This window comes from Acomys minous (assembly GCF_964271855.1).
Source record: "Acomys minous genome assembly, chromosome: 14".
NCBI lineage: Eukaryota > Metazoa > Chordata > Mammalia > Rodentia > Muridae > Acomys > Acomys minous.
The window spans coordinates 56670289-56683926 of NC_140496.1; the positions used below are offsets into that span (position 1 = coordinate 56670289).

General features: G+C 41.0%; 1 protein-coding gene across 2 annotated transcripts in view; it reads left to right on the forward strand.

The window, feature by feature from the left end:
* Positions 1 to 3312, forward strand: part of TBX15 (T-box transcription factor 15) — a 119180-nt gene extending 115868 nt beyond the window's left edge. For both annotated transcript variants that reach the window (XM_084756340.1, XM_084756339.1), the window contains exon 8: positions 803 to 3312. In XM_084756340.1, the coding sequence (XP_084612466.1) occupies positions 803 to 1587 (785 nt within the window). In that variant the 3' untranslated portion in view covers positions 1588 to 3312. The remainder of the gene's footprint in view (positions 1 to 802) is intronic.
* The last annotated feature ends 10326 nt before the right edge of the window (positions 3313 to 13638 follow it).

Genomic DNA, 13638 nt, shown 5'->3' on the forward strand with positions numbered 1-13638 from the left:
TGGCAGGATCCTGTAAAAGATCCTCAGGACACATAGTCCTGATTCACTTCAGCCTACATCTCATAATTACGCTTATCATGTGTCTTTGATATAACAGACCTCCAATTTAATGTCCCAGGTTCTACCACCCAGGCCCCTTTGCTGTGCCTCTCTAGGCCTCAGTCCTGGCTTGGCACCCTGCTCCAGCCCCGTGAGGCTAGTGTCCTGCTTTCCTATTCCACTAAAGACTGCAAGACAGGAAACAGTCACCAGATAAAATATAGACTTTCCGCAATTGTGCTGAGCCTCAGAAGAGCTGAGCTGGTGGCTACTACTGCTGATCAGTGAAAGTCTTATTAGGAAGCAGCTTTGGTGGTGAGAATACATACATATATATATATATACACACACAAACACCAGAGGTTTGTTCTAATTTTTAACAGTATGACTAAATAAGACTTATTCCAGGGCTGGAGAGATGGCTCAGCGGTTAAGAGCACTGTCTGTTCTTCCAAAGGTCCTGAGTTCAATTCCCAGCAACCACATGGTGGCTCTTAACTATCTACAATGAGATCTGGTGCCCTCTTCTGGCAAGCAGACAGAAGAGTGAAGGCATAATAAATAAATATTAAAAAAAAAAGACTTATTCCAGAAAGAAATGCAAAAACTATTAGTTTCATGTTCGTGTCATCCTTTGTAATATATGCTCAAACATGCGATGTCGTCTTCTGATGTAAAAGGGAGCAATTGATCCGCAGAAATATGGGTTATTTGACCTTGACAGACTCATCGTACTCAATGGAATCTATGTTTTATTTTTCAGGGGGCAGTACAGGTACTTCCCCAACCACCTCCAGCACCGGGACACCATCCCCTTCGGCTTCTTCTCATCTCTTGTCTCCATCTTGCTCTCCTCCAACTTTTCATTTGGCCCCCAATACTTTCAATGTGGGTTGCCGAGAAAGCCAGCTGTGTAATCTAAACCTCTCTGATTATCCACCATGTGCCCGAAGCAACATGGCTGCCTTACAGAGCTATCCGGGGCTGAGTGACAGTGGTTACAACAGGCTCCAGGGTGGCACAGCCTCAGCCACCCAGCCCTCTGAAACCTTCATGCCTCAGAGGACTCCATCTCTGATCTCAGGAATACCAACGCCTCCCTCGTTGCCCAGCAACAGCAAGATGGAAGCTTACGGTGGCCAGCTGGGGTCCTTCCCCACTTCCCAGTTTCAGTATGTCATGCAGGCAGGCAATGCGGCCTCCAGCTCCTCATCACCACACATGTTTGGTGGCAGCCACATGCAGCAGAGCTCCTACAATGCCTTCTCCCTGCATAATCCCTACAATCTGTATGGATACAATTTCCCCACTTCCCCCAGGCTGGCTGCAAGCCCAGAAAAACTGAGCGCATCTCAGAGCACTTTACTCTGTTCTTCTCCTTCCAATGGGGCCTTTGGAGAGAGGCAGTACCTGCCCACAGGCATGGAGCACAGCATGCACATGATTAGCCCTTCTGCTAACAATCAGCAGGCTACCAATACCTGTGATGGCCGACAGTACGGGGCCGTGCCAGGCTCTTCCTCCCAGATGTCGGTACACATGGTTTAAGGAGCAGTCCAGACACCATGGAGGGGATGGCAGTCAAGACTCCAGAGTCTCTGTGGGTGGATCTTCCTCACTGGGAGCCCCGTGCCTTGGGAAAATAAGAATTATGCGTTTGTTTTGGTTTTTGGTTTTGTTTTGTTTTATTTTATTTTATTTTTTTGGATAAGGAAAACAGAGATCAACAACAGACACCACTGAAGGACCTTTGGAGTGCATCATCCATAACTCAGTGGTCATTCTTTTGCCTTCCAAAATCCTAGTTTTATAAAAGCGTTGTGTATGACAGAGTGGCCTTGAAGAGACTGAAAAACCATTTTATAATAATGTTGAAGGAGATGCTATAAGCAGCCAAGAAAAGTTACACACACACACACACACACACACACACACACACACACACATCCCTACACAGACTTACATGCATATATCCATGTACACACATGCATACACAAAGTAATACAAACACAAATATCCTACACATTGACTTGGAACTGGGCGAACTCTGCGAAGGGAGGCCCAGGATGGGTGCTTTCACCAAAAACTTGTCTGTGCACAATCCTAGATGGATTGGACCATCATTAGCCAGTAGCCTTTCTCCCTGGCAGCTTACCATGTTTCTGGAATGAACCGTGTACCCAGAACCTCTCCTCATCACAGAGGTGGAGAGACAGCAGTGGTACAATCTGGACTTGGCTTCCTGAGAAAGAGTGCTTTTTAAACTTTTGGCTGTCTTCATTCAGCATGTGATCACTGATGCTATAATGGTGCCTGTGGAAGGACAGGGTGAGACAAGGTGAGAGAGAGAGAGAGAGAGAGAGAGAGAGAGAGAGAGAGAGAGAGAGAGAGAGAGAGAGAGAGAATATCGAGGGCAGGAGAGAGTGGGCAACAAGACTAAGATGTGAACAAATGAGGAGATTTAACTCACCAAGGAGAATTGTCTAGGTTTGTTTAGCCCCTGAAGTAATAGAAAGAATGTTGGAGTTACTGGACAGTGAGCCTCGTTGGGACTCTAAGTAGAGCCAGTGGTACCGTTGAGAAGGGCTAGGACAAGGGATGCTTCTTGATTCCACAGCTCTGACCATAGTGACCCAGGAGAGAGGTGCACAGCATGGGAGTGCCGTTCTGTGACATGCAGCTGAGCAGGGAGAGAGGGAAACAAGTGTCAGGAATGAAAAAAATCTCCCAGGTGATACAAAAAACAGTCATGGAAGACAGGCCTGGCCTTGCATGCCAAATCCAAAGTGCTGACCTGGATGATTTGCCCCGGTCTCCATGCAAGAGAAACCCTGACACACTGGAGAGTACTGCGGATGGGTCTTCTGCCCCTCTTCTATCTGCCTGTGGCTCTCCATTTTCATCAATTAGTTCATTGCATTCTGAAGTTTGGGGATTGTTTTTTTTTCTTTCCTTTTCCTTTCAAATTCTTTAATGATAAGAAAACAAGTGAAGGTTGGTGCAAGCTAGAATTTTTAAATGGTGTGGAAAAGCAAACGATACCAAGTAAGATAATACAGATATTATTAAGATTTTTTTTGGTTTTGAGGTGTTGTAGATAAATGTATTTATATGCCTAGTGGGGTATTCAATATTATGAATATTAAAAAGGGGGCAATAAAAGGGTATGTAAAATATGTATGAAAAAAGGTGTATAAAAGTTTGCCCTTATGCACGGAACTGTTTCTGAGTGCCAAGCACAGAAAGCCGCTAAATAAAATCTTTGCAATTGTTTTCCGTGTGTTTGTTCATATAGAAAACTTAAATGACAATTGTATGCATTTGTGTTCTGTCTTACAATTAGTCCAGCACATTCACGTGTTATCCCTTGTGAATTTTATATGGATAATATGAAGTCAATGTTATCCTCATTTTACGATTGGTAGCTGAACCAGTCAAAAGTTGAGTGAATCATCCAGAATCACACAAGCCATTAGAGAGGGAACTAAGGCCTAGAAGCAGATTTTCATATTTGACAGAATGTTCATTTGCATATTAGCTGTACAAATATGGTCTAACAGCAACCTTTATGGTTTCTCTCTATCAGGTGTCCTATTATTTCCTTTATAATGCCTTGTCATCTGACAATTTTGAGATGGGTATGACTTTAATAATTATAGTTGTAGGTCTGGAAGAAATTTTATGGAAGGTCAAATACTTGGCCAAGGTCCTCAGGGACTGAGCGATAGAACTGGTAAGCTAACCTAACATTTGTGCTCTAAGCACCACGTCATCAAGCCAGAGCATTGTGCCATTTGGAGAATCAGAAACAGATATATTCAGAGATAAATCGAGGCAAGAATGACTCTGGGGCTGGATTCTGCTTCATATCCTTAATAAATGTATACTCCCTTTTGGATGACTCACTGGATCCTTGGAGGAGTGGTTTTGATCTGTTATGCATAAGGCCAACTTATAAAAACCAATGGAGGGTGAAGGCCATGCTATTTCTAAGAACTTTCACATACTTCAGGCAAGCCCTGCAATAGCCATCAAGGGTGTATAGTGGAGAAAGTCTTGCTTATAAGTGGAGAAGTGGGACCATGCATCCTATGACCTGCTGTTTCCCAATCACATAAAATCTGTTCTTACCTTTACAGTACACTGTGTCCTATTGGATAGTCATACTGGTTACCCACTGACTTAGTTTACTATCATTGTATATGGGCAGCTTGGAATACTGGACACTGTACTCACTGAAACTGGAGCTGAGTTTGAGGAACAAAAAAATTTCAGGATGTCCACTGTATTTGAACATGAATTTATTTAGTGAATTTCCATAGAATATGATGAGGCATCTAATGAATAAATTTGTCATGATGTTTTCCTGACAAAAAAGGGCAGACGCACTTATGAACTCATAGAGACTGTAGCAGCATGCACAGGACCTGTTCAAATTCAAGTCAAATGGGGTCCCAGTGCTCAGAGTGAGAAACGAGTCAGAGCTGACATCCTTAACCTAGAAGCTACCTCCAACTGACAAACAGCTTCCAATGGAAAACTAAGTGTTTCCCAATCAGTTCTCAGTGGGTATGAAAATCACACTTACTGGTAGGCTATATGCCCAGCAGGATATGGCAACCACAGAAACTATACTAGATTTTTGTAGAATTTCCATCTAATATTGCTCACATTGGGCAGTATTTATCTATCATCTATATATCTGTCTATATCTATCTACCATCTATCTATCTATCTATCTATCTATCCATCCATCTATCATTTCTCTCTCTCATATATATATATACACAAAGTCTATTTTTACAACCCAACTGCACTATTCCAGTTCCTCCCCTTTACATCCCCTCTCTCCCTAACCCATCCACTCCTCTTTCATTTCTCTTCAGAGAAGCATAGGCCTCCTATGGATATTAACCAGCTAAGGAATATCAAGTTGCAGTAAGACTAGGCACTTCCTCTCCTATTAAGGCTGATGACATATCCTAGTAGGTAGAAAGGGCGGAGAACAGAAGATTTAATCATTGCTTTGATTGTATTAATAACTCAGAATCTGGCTTGTCAGTTAATCCCATTAGCCATCAAATTTCTGCCAAACTAGTTGAGATAATGGCTACCTCAGGTAGCTCCATGAATTCAAGGCTGTCTGGGCATGGCTTGTCTCAAAACATGAGAGACTCCTTTTAGGAGACGTTAAGTTATTCCTCTGCAAGAATGGTGGAGCAAAACTAACGACATGGAAGCATTTGGTTTTTTTTTTTTTTCTCATTTATTAGTTCATCAAGCACTATTCATTGGTTTAGTGCTTTCTGAGGTACTCCATAATAAATACTCATAATACTGCATGGAACAAGCTTGGCATGGAGAATTCCACGTTTGTATTTAGAAACAACAACAGCAACAACAAGAAGCTGGGAAGTGGTGGCACACACCTTTCATCTTAGCACTCCAGAGGCAGAGGCAGCTCAGTCTCCAAGGTCAAAGCCAGCTTGGTCTACAGAACAAGTTCAAAAGTAGCCTAGACTACACAAAGAAAGCTTGTCTTAGAAACCATAATAATAACAGTAATAGTAATAATAATAATAACAATGACAACAACAACAGTAATAATAATAATAATAATAATAATAATAATAATAATAATAATAATAATAATAATTTGAGCAATAATTTAGACTCTAAAGTTTTGAGCATCAAATAAGACATATTTCTATAGCTTTGGCTCATTTAGAATAACCTAGCCACATATACTGAAACTATGGCATATGTTTCATCTCCACCGGATGCTGAAATAGGAAGGATAACACATACCAGATAAAGAACTTTTCAAAAAGTGGGTAGAGAGAGGGCTCAGTAGTTAAGAGCACTTGCTCCTCTTGCAAAGAGGATACAGATCCAATTAAAAATACTCACATGGCAGTCTACAACAACTTGGAAACTCAAGTTCAAGAGGATCCGATACCCTCATCTTATTTCAGTGAGCATCATGCATGGCGATGGGCACATACCAAAACAGAGACAAAACATGCATAAAAGGAATAAAAATTCAATTAAGAAGAATTTGTCAAGAATATGTTCTTATGCCAAACTAAATGGAGAAAAGCTCATGAGGTCTCAACCCAACACAAACAACTATAGGCAACGGAAGAAGTGGGGAGCAGGAGGGAAGATCTTCCCTATGGTAGAGCACACCATTTGGTGGTCCAGTGTCAAATGGTCATCCATGAACACATACGTACAAATAATATTAGGCACACTGAACAGATTATACATAGAAATACATGTTATGTATGTATACATCTATGCATGTAATAACTGAATAAAGAGGCAATGAATTTGAAGGAGAGAAGGGAGGAGTATAGGAAAGGCTTTGAAGAGAAAGGAAAAGGAAGGGATGTTATAATTAAATCATTCAAAAATAAAAATATATTCTTAAGTTTTAAATAAAATAATATACAAAATGGTTTTTCTTAAAAAGAATCATTCTTTTATAGGCTGAGATGGTTCACTCAGCTAGTTTTTTCCAAGAGAAAGGCTATTTTGTTTATTTGTAAATTCTCAGTCCTAAGGACAGATCCTGGGTCATCACAGATGCTCAGTACATAAGCATTTTCACTGCTGCATTTGTCCATCAAATTTACTTTTTCAGGGGTAGTGCAAAATGATTGCATGGCTGAATTCATTCCACAGTAAGGGTAGTTAAATTGGTTAAGGGATGTTGTTCTTTCATAGAATATTATGTTAGAGATAAATACAAAATTAATTTATACACCAGATAGCACTTATGTATAATACAGTGTAAAAAGCAAATATATGCCTGTATGTATGTGTGTATGTATGTATGTATGTATGTATGTATGTATGTATGTATGTGTATTTATTTATTTAGTGTGTATGTACATGTGTTTATAAGTGTGGGCACTCCATGTATCCATGGAGACCAGAAGATGGCATCTCATGTCATCCTCTATCACAACGGCTCTGAACCTGTGGGTAGTGATGCTTTTGGGGGGGTCACATATCAGATATCCTGCATATCAGATATTTTAAAAATATATTTTATTCATTTATTCATATCACATCTTAATTGCTATCCCATCCCTTGTATCCTCCCATTCCTCCCTCCCTCCCATTTTCCCCTTACTCCCCTCCCCTATGACTGTGACTGAGGGAGACCTTCTCCCCCTATATATGCTCATAGGGTATCAAGTCTCTTCTTGGTAGCCTGCTATCCTTCCTCTGAGTGCCACCAGGTCTCCCCATCCAGGGGATGTGGTCAAATATGGGGCACCGGAGTTCATGTGAAAGTCAGACCCCACTCTCCACTCGACTGTGGAGAAAGTCCTGTCAGCAATAAGCTGGTTGTACAGTGGAATCGAATCAAAGACCCAGATATGAATCCACATACATATGGTCACTTGATTTTTGACAAAGAAGCCAAATCTACTCAATGGAAAAAGGACAGCATCTTAAACAAATGGTGCTGGTCTAACTGGATGTCTACATGTAAAAAAAATGCAATTGGACCCATATTTGTCACCATGAACAAAACTCAAGTCCAAGTGGATCAAAGACTGCACCATAAAACCAGAGACACTAAATCAGTTAGAAGAAAAAGTGGGGGAAGATCCTGGAATGCATTGGCACAGGAGACAACTTCCTGAACAGAACACCAATAGCCCAGGCCTTAAGGTCAACAATTAATATGTGGGGCCTCAGGAGGCTAAGAAGCTTCTGTAAGGCAGGAGACACTGTCAACAGAACAAAGAGACAGCCTACAGACTGGGAAAAGATCTTCACCAATCCTACGTCTGACAAAGGTCTAATATCCAATATATATAAAGAACTCAAGAAATTAAACACCACTAAACCAAATAACCCAGTTGAGAAATAGGGCTCAGAACTAAACAGAGAATTCTCAACAGAGGAATATCGAATGGCTGAGAAACACTTAAGGAAATGTTCAACCTCATTAGTCATCAGGGAAATGCAAATCAAAACAACTTTGAGATTCTACCTTACACCCATCAGAATGGCTAAGATCAAAAATTCCTATCAGATATTTATATCACAATTCACAACAGTAACAAAATTAGAGTTATGAAGTAGCCGTGAAATAATTTTATGGTTGGGGGTCACTATAACATGAGGTATTTAAGGGTCGCAGGAGTAGAAACGTTGAGAACCAGTGCTTCTCATTTTCTGCCTTATTCCTTTGAGCCAGGGTGTCTCCCTGAGCGGGCCTGTTGTGTGGGGGCTAGAATCTGCTTTTCTGTTGGTCTTACCCACTGAGCCATCTCTCCAGATCTCATCATTTCTTTCCTGAAAGGGCTCCCCTTTGTCAATCATTCATATGTGATAAATGCTATAGAAACTATAAAAATTCAGAGAAGAAGTCCACAATAAAAGAATCAGATCATTAAGGAAGTTGGACTTAATTGAATGGTAGAATGCTCATAGTTTTTTGTAGATGTAAGGAAATAATGGCTTTAAGAATGAAATATTACTTTAAAAGGCAAGAAACTGTCTCTTGAATCACAAATGTAGTAACATTTCAACGACAAGTGGGCAATTTAATCAATGCAAAGACATTCAGAAACTTTTTTTGATTTTTGTTTCCTTTCACTTCCCTCCCCTTCACTTGCCTGCCCTTCTCTTCCTTCCCCTTCCCTTCCTTTTCACCACCCCTTTCCTTTTTGTATAGGATCAAATGCAGGAAAGCAATCTAACAACCCCACCCCCTCCCCCAGCTGTAGCCTTCAACTTGATCAACATCTTCTTCCAAGAACTCTTTTTCATTACTGGGAGTCTTGAGGGTTGACTTCCAAGAGCACAGCTGAACCCATGCCAATACTTGATTAGTTTCTTAGTACTCTGAAGATTCCAGAGATGCTCTGCAGTACTGATTCACTGTTACTAAGCTTCAGAAGATGGTCCCTTCATGGAAGCATGGCAGAAGGTACATTTTCCTAAAACCTCTTTTGCTTATGGCCATTAGTTGCTGGAGATTTGGTCCATACCCATGACCAGCTCAACTCATTCATCTGGTTCAACTCAGGGACCATTGTTCCAAATGCTGCCTTAGGTGCTACAACGTGGTGGTGAACGACCAGATACCTTCCTGTCTTTAAGGTAAGTATTGCTTCCAGGACTCAAAGTGATACTGACATCAACTGCACCAGTGCCACACTGAATAGTACACATTCAGATTGGGATAATGACTCTGAGGAAGGTGTTAGGGAGTGAGTGAGGAACGAGGATGATGCTCATGGACACAGGGCTTTGCAGGTGACAGTTAAGGCATCACAAATGCTGACATCGTATGTATGTTAGCTCACACTCATCCTGGGGTCAGTGGGATCATCACTGAAAGTTGTGTTCATCTAGTTTTGCATTTTCTCCCCGTAATTACTTTCTAGTATTAATACTTGGAAAAGCCTTCAGGACTTTGCCTGAATCTGTAAACTACAAGGCCTCAATAAAGCTGAATTTTCATCACTTCATTGGTAGAGAATGAGAGTCATTTTTTTCTACTTCCTCATATTAGTAACAAGCAATAACTATAGGAAAGTGGTTCGATAGTCTATAGTGCTCTTAGGACTGTTCCATGTACTCTTTGCATACAGATCATTTCTACCTTAGAAGATTTCAGTTTGGCTGAGGAGTTAAGACACCATATGAAAGTGAACATGTGGTATGTTCACATGTGTTAAGACATGTGTTAAGGTGGTGATAAAGAGCCTATATGTTGCTGACTTTCAGGAGAAAATTAATTTTTATGGAGTGTTTATTACATGCTATACATTATGCAAGGCAATATCCTATAATCCTTGTAGCCACCCTATAATATTTGTCTCTATTTTGTAGTTGAAGAAACTGAAATTCATATACAACGACAAAACTGGCAACTAAGATGAGTCTTCCAACTCAGGCCTCAATCAAGAGTTATGGGGGGTGGGGCTGGAGAGATGGCTCAGTGGTTAAAAGCACTGCCTGCTCTTCCAAAGGATCTGGGTTCAATTCCTAGCACCCACATGGCAGCTCACAACTGTCAGTAACACCAACATCTGACACCCTCACACCAATGCATATAAGTTAAAATTAAATAAAATATTTTAAAAAGAGAGCTTTAGAGAATAAAATAAAGAAAGATGTGTTATGGGAAAGGCATCTTGAATTTTACTTTGAAAAATTTATGGGAATGGCAAAATTGAAAAGAAAATGCTTCTTTGGTGGCAGGTAGCAGAGAGATGATATAGAGTTCATAGATGAATGAGCTCTGGCTGAGGGAGAGGCCCACCGTCAGAAGTCAAATTTTGTCATGTTCTCCCTGCCTTTGCATGATGGGATTCCCTTCTTCTATATGAGGTAACTTGGCCATGCAACTTGGGAAATTCGGGATTTCATCCCATGTTTGAGTAGAAACCTCAACCTTGAAAAGACTTGTGGTGTCTGGGAGGGGACGGAGGAGTCAAGCTCCGGCTTTAACACCTCCACCCATGCCCCGCACCAGGGCCCCAGGGAGAGTCCAGCCTCCGCACTTCCTGAGTCAGGCTCTCCACAAGCCCTTTGCTCTCTCCAGCCGCATGGGATGCTGAAAGGGCACTTTGCTGCTTAAAGCCAAGAAAACATTCATCATGTTTTCCCTCTGAGCTCATTCTACAACCCACAGCACTCATCTTTTACGGGTAAGCATTTCCCACTTCAGATGCTTCCTTCTCACACGTTTGCTTTTATTAGATTCTGCTGCAAGCCCTGCCCAGGCACAGAAAACCAAAAGTGGTTGAAGCGTTTTAGTATTATTGTCACCGTGTGAAACCACACTGGATATGGAGCTGGAGGAGGATTCCTATGGCAACCTTGAATGGTTCTCATTCAGTGGAGGAGTTTGGTACTCCATGACAAAGATGATTGGAATTTCCCCCCTCTTCTACAATATGCATCCTTCGTCAGCTCGCTTAAACTCTCTGTAATGGATGAACTGTCAAATTGTATCCTATTAATGTATTAAATTCCTCATCTTCTGATAATCCATCATGGGATTTCTGGGTAGAAGAGTGATGCTAGAAACCAGGCCTCTTGCATTTCATAGCTGCATTATGTTCAACACAATAGTAACTCTACATTCAGCTAACAGATGGAGAATCCATGACTTCCTTGGTAGAGAATGAGGGTCATATTTTCTATTTATTCATAGTAGTACCAAACAATAGCTATAGGAAGATGGATTGATATTCTACAAAGCTGGGGTTCTCTTTATAAGCCAGATATAGAATTGGGTACATGACCTGTTCTCTATTCCAATGGTTGAGATGCTAATGATCACTCTCAACTGAAAAGGAGGAAAGAAATATAGTCTAGGTAAATGCCAGGAGAAAAGAAAAATATCTGTTAGACATTTGGGAGATTTTAGAAGGCCCTCATTCACTTTCATCTGAGTCAACTTAATCTGACATTTCATGAGTATTTCCCTGCATGTATGCATGTCCAGCACATGTGTGCAGTGAACACAAAAGCAAGAAGGTGACATCAGATACCCTGGAAATGGGATTATGGATGTTTGCAAACCACCACATGGTTACTGATAACTGACCTTAGTTCCTATGCAAGAGCATCAAGGGCTTTCTACTGCTGAATCATTGCTCCAGCTCTAAATTTGATATCATCATCATCATCATAATCATCATTATCATCATCTTCATCATCATCATTATTATATGTTGCTTTAATTTCTTCAGATTAATGGATGAAATGAGAGCCATACTCAAGCTGTGTGAACACATGCCTTGGGCTGAACCCAGAGCATTTCTTTGTCTTTTCTAACTATCTCTTGCCTAGACCTTGAAGCTTCTAGCCTCTGTGTAATCTAGTCTTCCAAACTGACTGTTTCAATCTGTCCTCTCTCAGCTTCTGATTGACTTGCTCTGCTTGACCTCATACTAACTTTGGCAATCTAATCTTCTGGGTCATTCTCATTCTCTGGCTCATCCTGCCTTTACTGGTGTTTAGCTTGTTCTCTCTGCAACCTGTCTCTGTAAAACTGTCCTGGTAAAACTGCCACACATACCACCCCCTTTTCTCCCTGCACTGCTCTTAAATAGCCTCTCTTTCCCATGCTGTTCTCATGAGTGTCAGGCATGTCCTATCTCTGCCTCACTCTGTCATATTCTCTGGCTCATCACTTTGCTCCTCAATTAGAGGTCACTTTCAAGCAGGTCTAGGTCTACAAACTAACCTTACCTTCATTGTTAGGGATTAAAAGTGTGGACTGGGAGTATGTGTGTATTACATCCAGATCATACTGTAATCCAGGACATGTCTGTATTCTGGCTGGATTATATAGACTTAGAAGGTCTTTGGATGTGACCCCCTTGCCAGAGCAGGCATGTTGCAGAATTAAAATGCCTCTACTGCTACTGCTACTGCTACTACTACTGCTTTCCTTACATTATGTGTGAGAGATACCAATGCTGATTGACAGTTTGATTTAGAACTTGTACTGCTAGTTAATATGAGATTGCTTTGCTAGGGCAAAATGATGACCAAACAATAGGCATGTCATATTATGTATCTTAAAAACTTAGTGTAGCAGGAATTACCTCTTATTCAATTTCATTCAGAAACAACCCAGTCATGAAATTCGTGTGGATGTCAACTCTGAGGTACCAGTCATTTTCTATAGAGCATGTCATTTCATTTGATCCTAGATGACACTTGATATCCCAGAGAAGTAGCATGGAAAGATGCTCATATATTGTACTCTCCAATTGCCCAGAGACAATCTGTCTGGCAGTCACATTATTAAATGGCTTCTAAAACGATTTTCTGGAATTAGGGTTTCTCAAACTTTGTGACAGGCCTCTAGCCTGTGGTTCAGGTGTTCCTTAGAGAGGAAACACGCAGAATGAGGAAACTGACTGAAAACCAGCATTTCAAAATGTCTCACCAATTAGTCAGTTTTCCAGGAGAAGATTAGCATCTTTTCCCTAGGAGGTTTGCAGAAGTAGGCAGGTACACTGACCCACAATCCATTTTCCATATTCATAGATGGCTGTTTCAATTTTCATCATTTGTACCCTTTCCTAAATGTTGGTTTTGTATCTTTGTGACATTTGGCTTAAGCTTCTCATCAAAGGTCTCCAAACCTCACCTGTAAAGGGCTCATTTTCCTTAATCATATTTTGAGATGGGCTTTCCATCACTATTTAGAACTATAAAAGACTAAGGTCCTGGTAAAAATAATCATGGGAAAGGAAAGAAGATCTAAACTTCTGAAATCAGAGGATTCATTATTCTCCTGGGAATCTTCATGAGGACATCCTGGGTTGTATGACTGAGCAGAGCTGTCTCATACAGAGGGTCAATTTGAAACTGGCAATGATGATTTCTGGGCCTCTGTCTATACTGTAGACAGGCTGATGCTCAGGGTTCAGGGAGTATCTCAGTTATTTTTCTATTGCTGTGACAGCACACCATGACCAAAGCAGCATATAATAGAAAATGTTAAATTTGGGCTTGTGGTTCCTTCCAGAGGTTTAGAGTCTATGCCCATCATGGTAGGAGCACAGTGGCAGATAGTCAGTCACACACAATCATGATGCT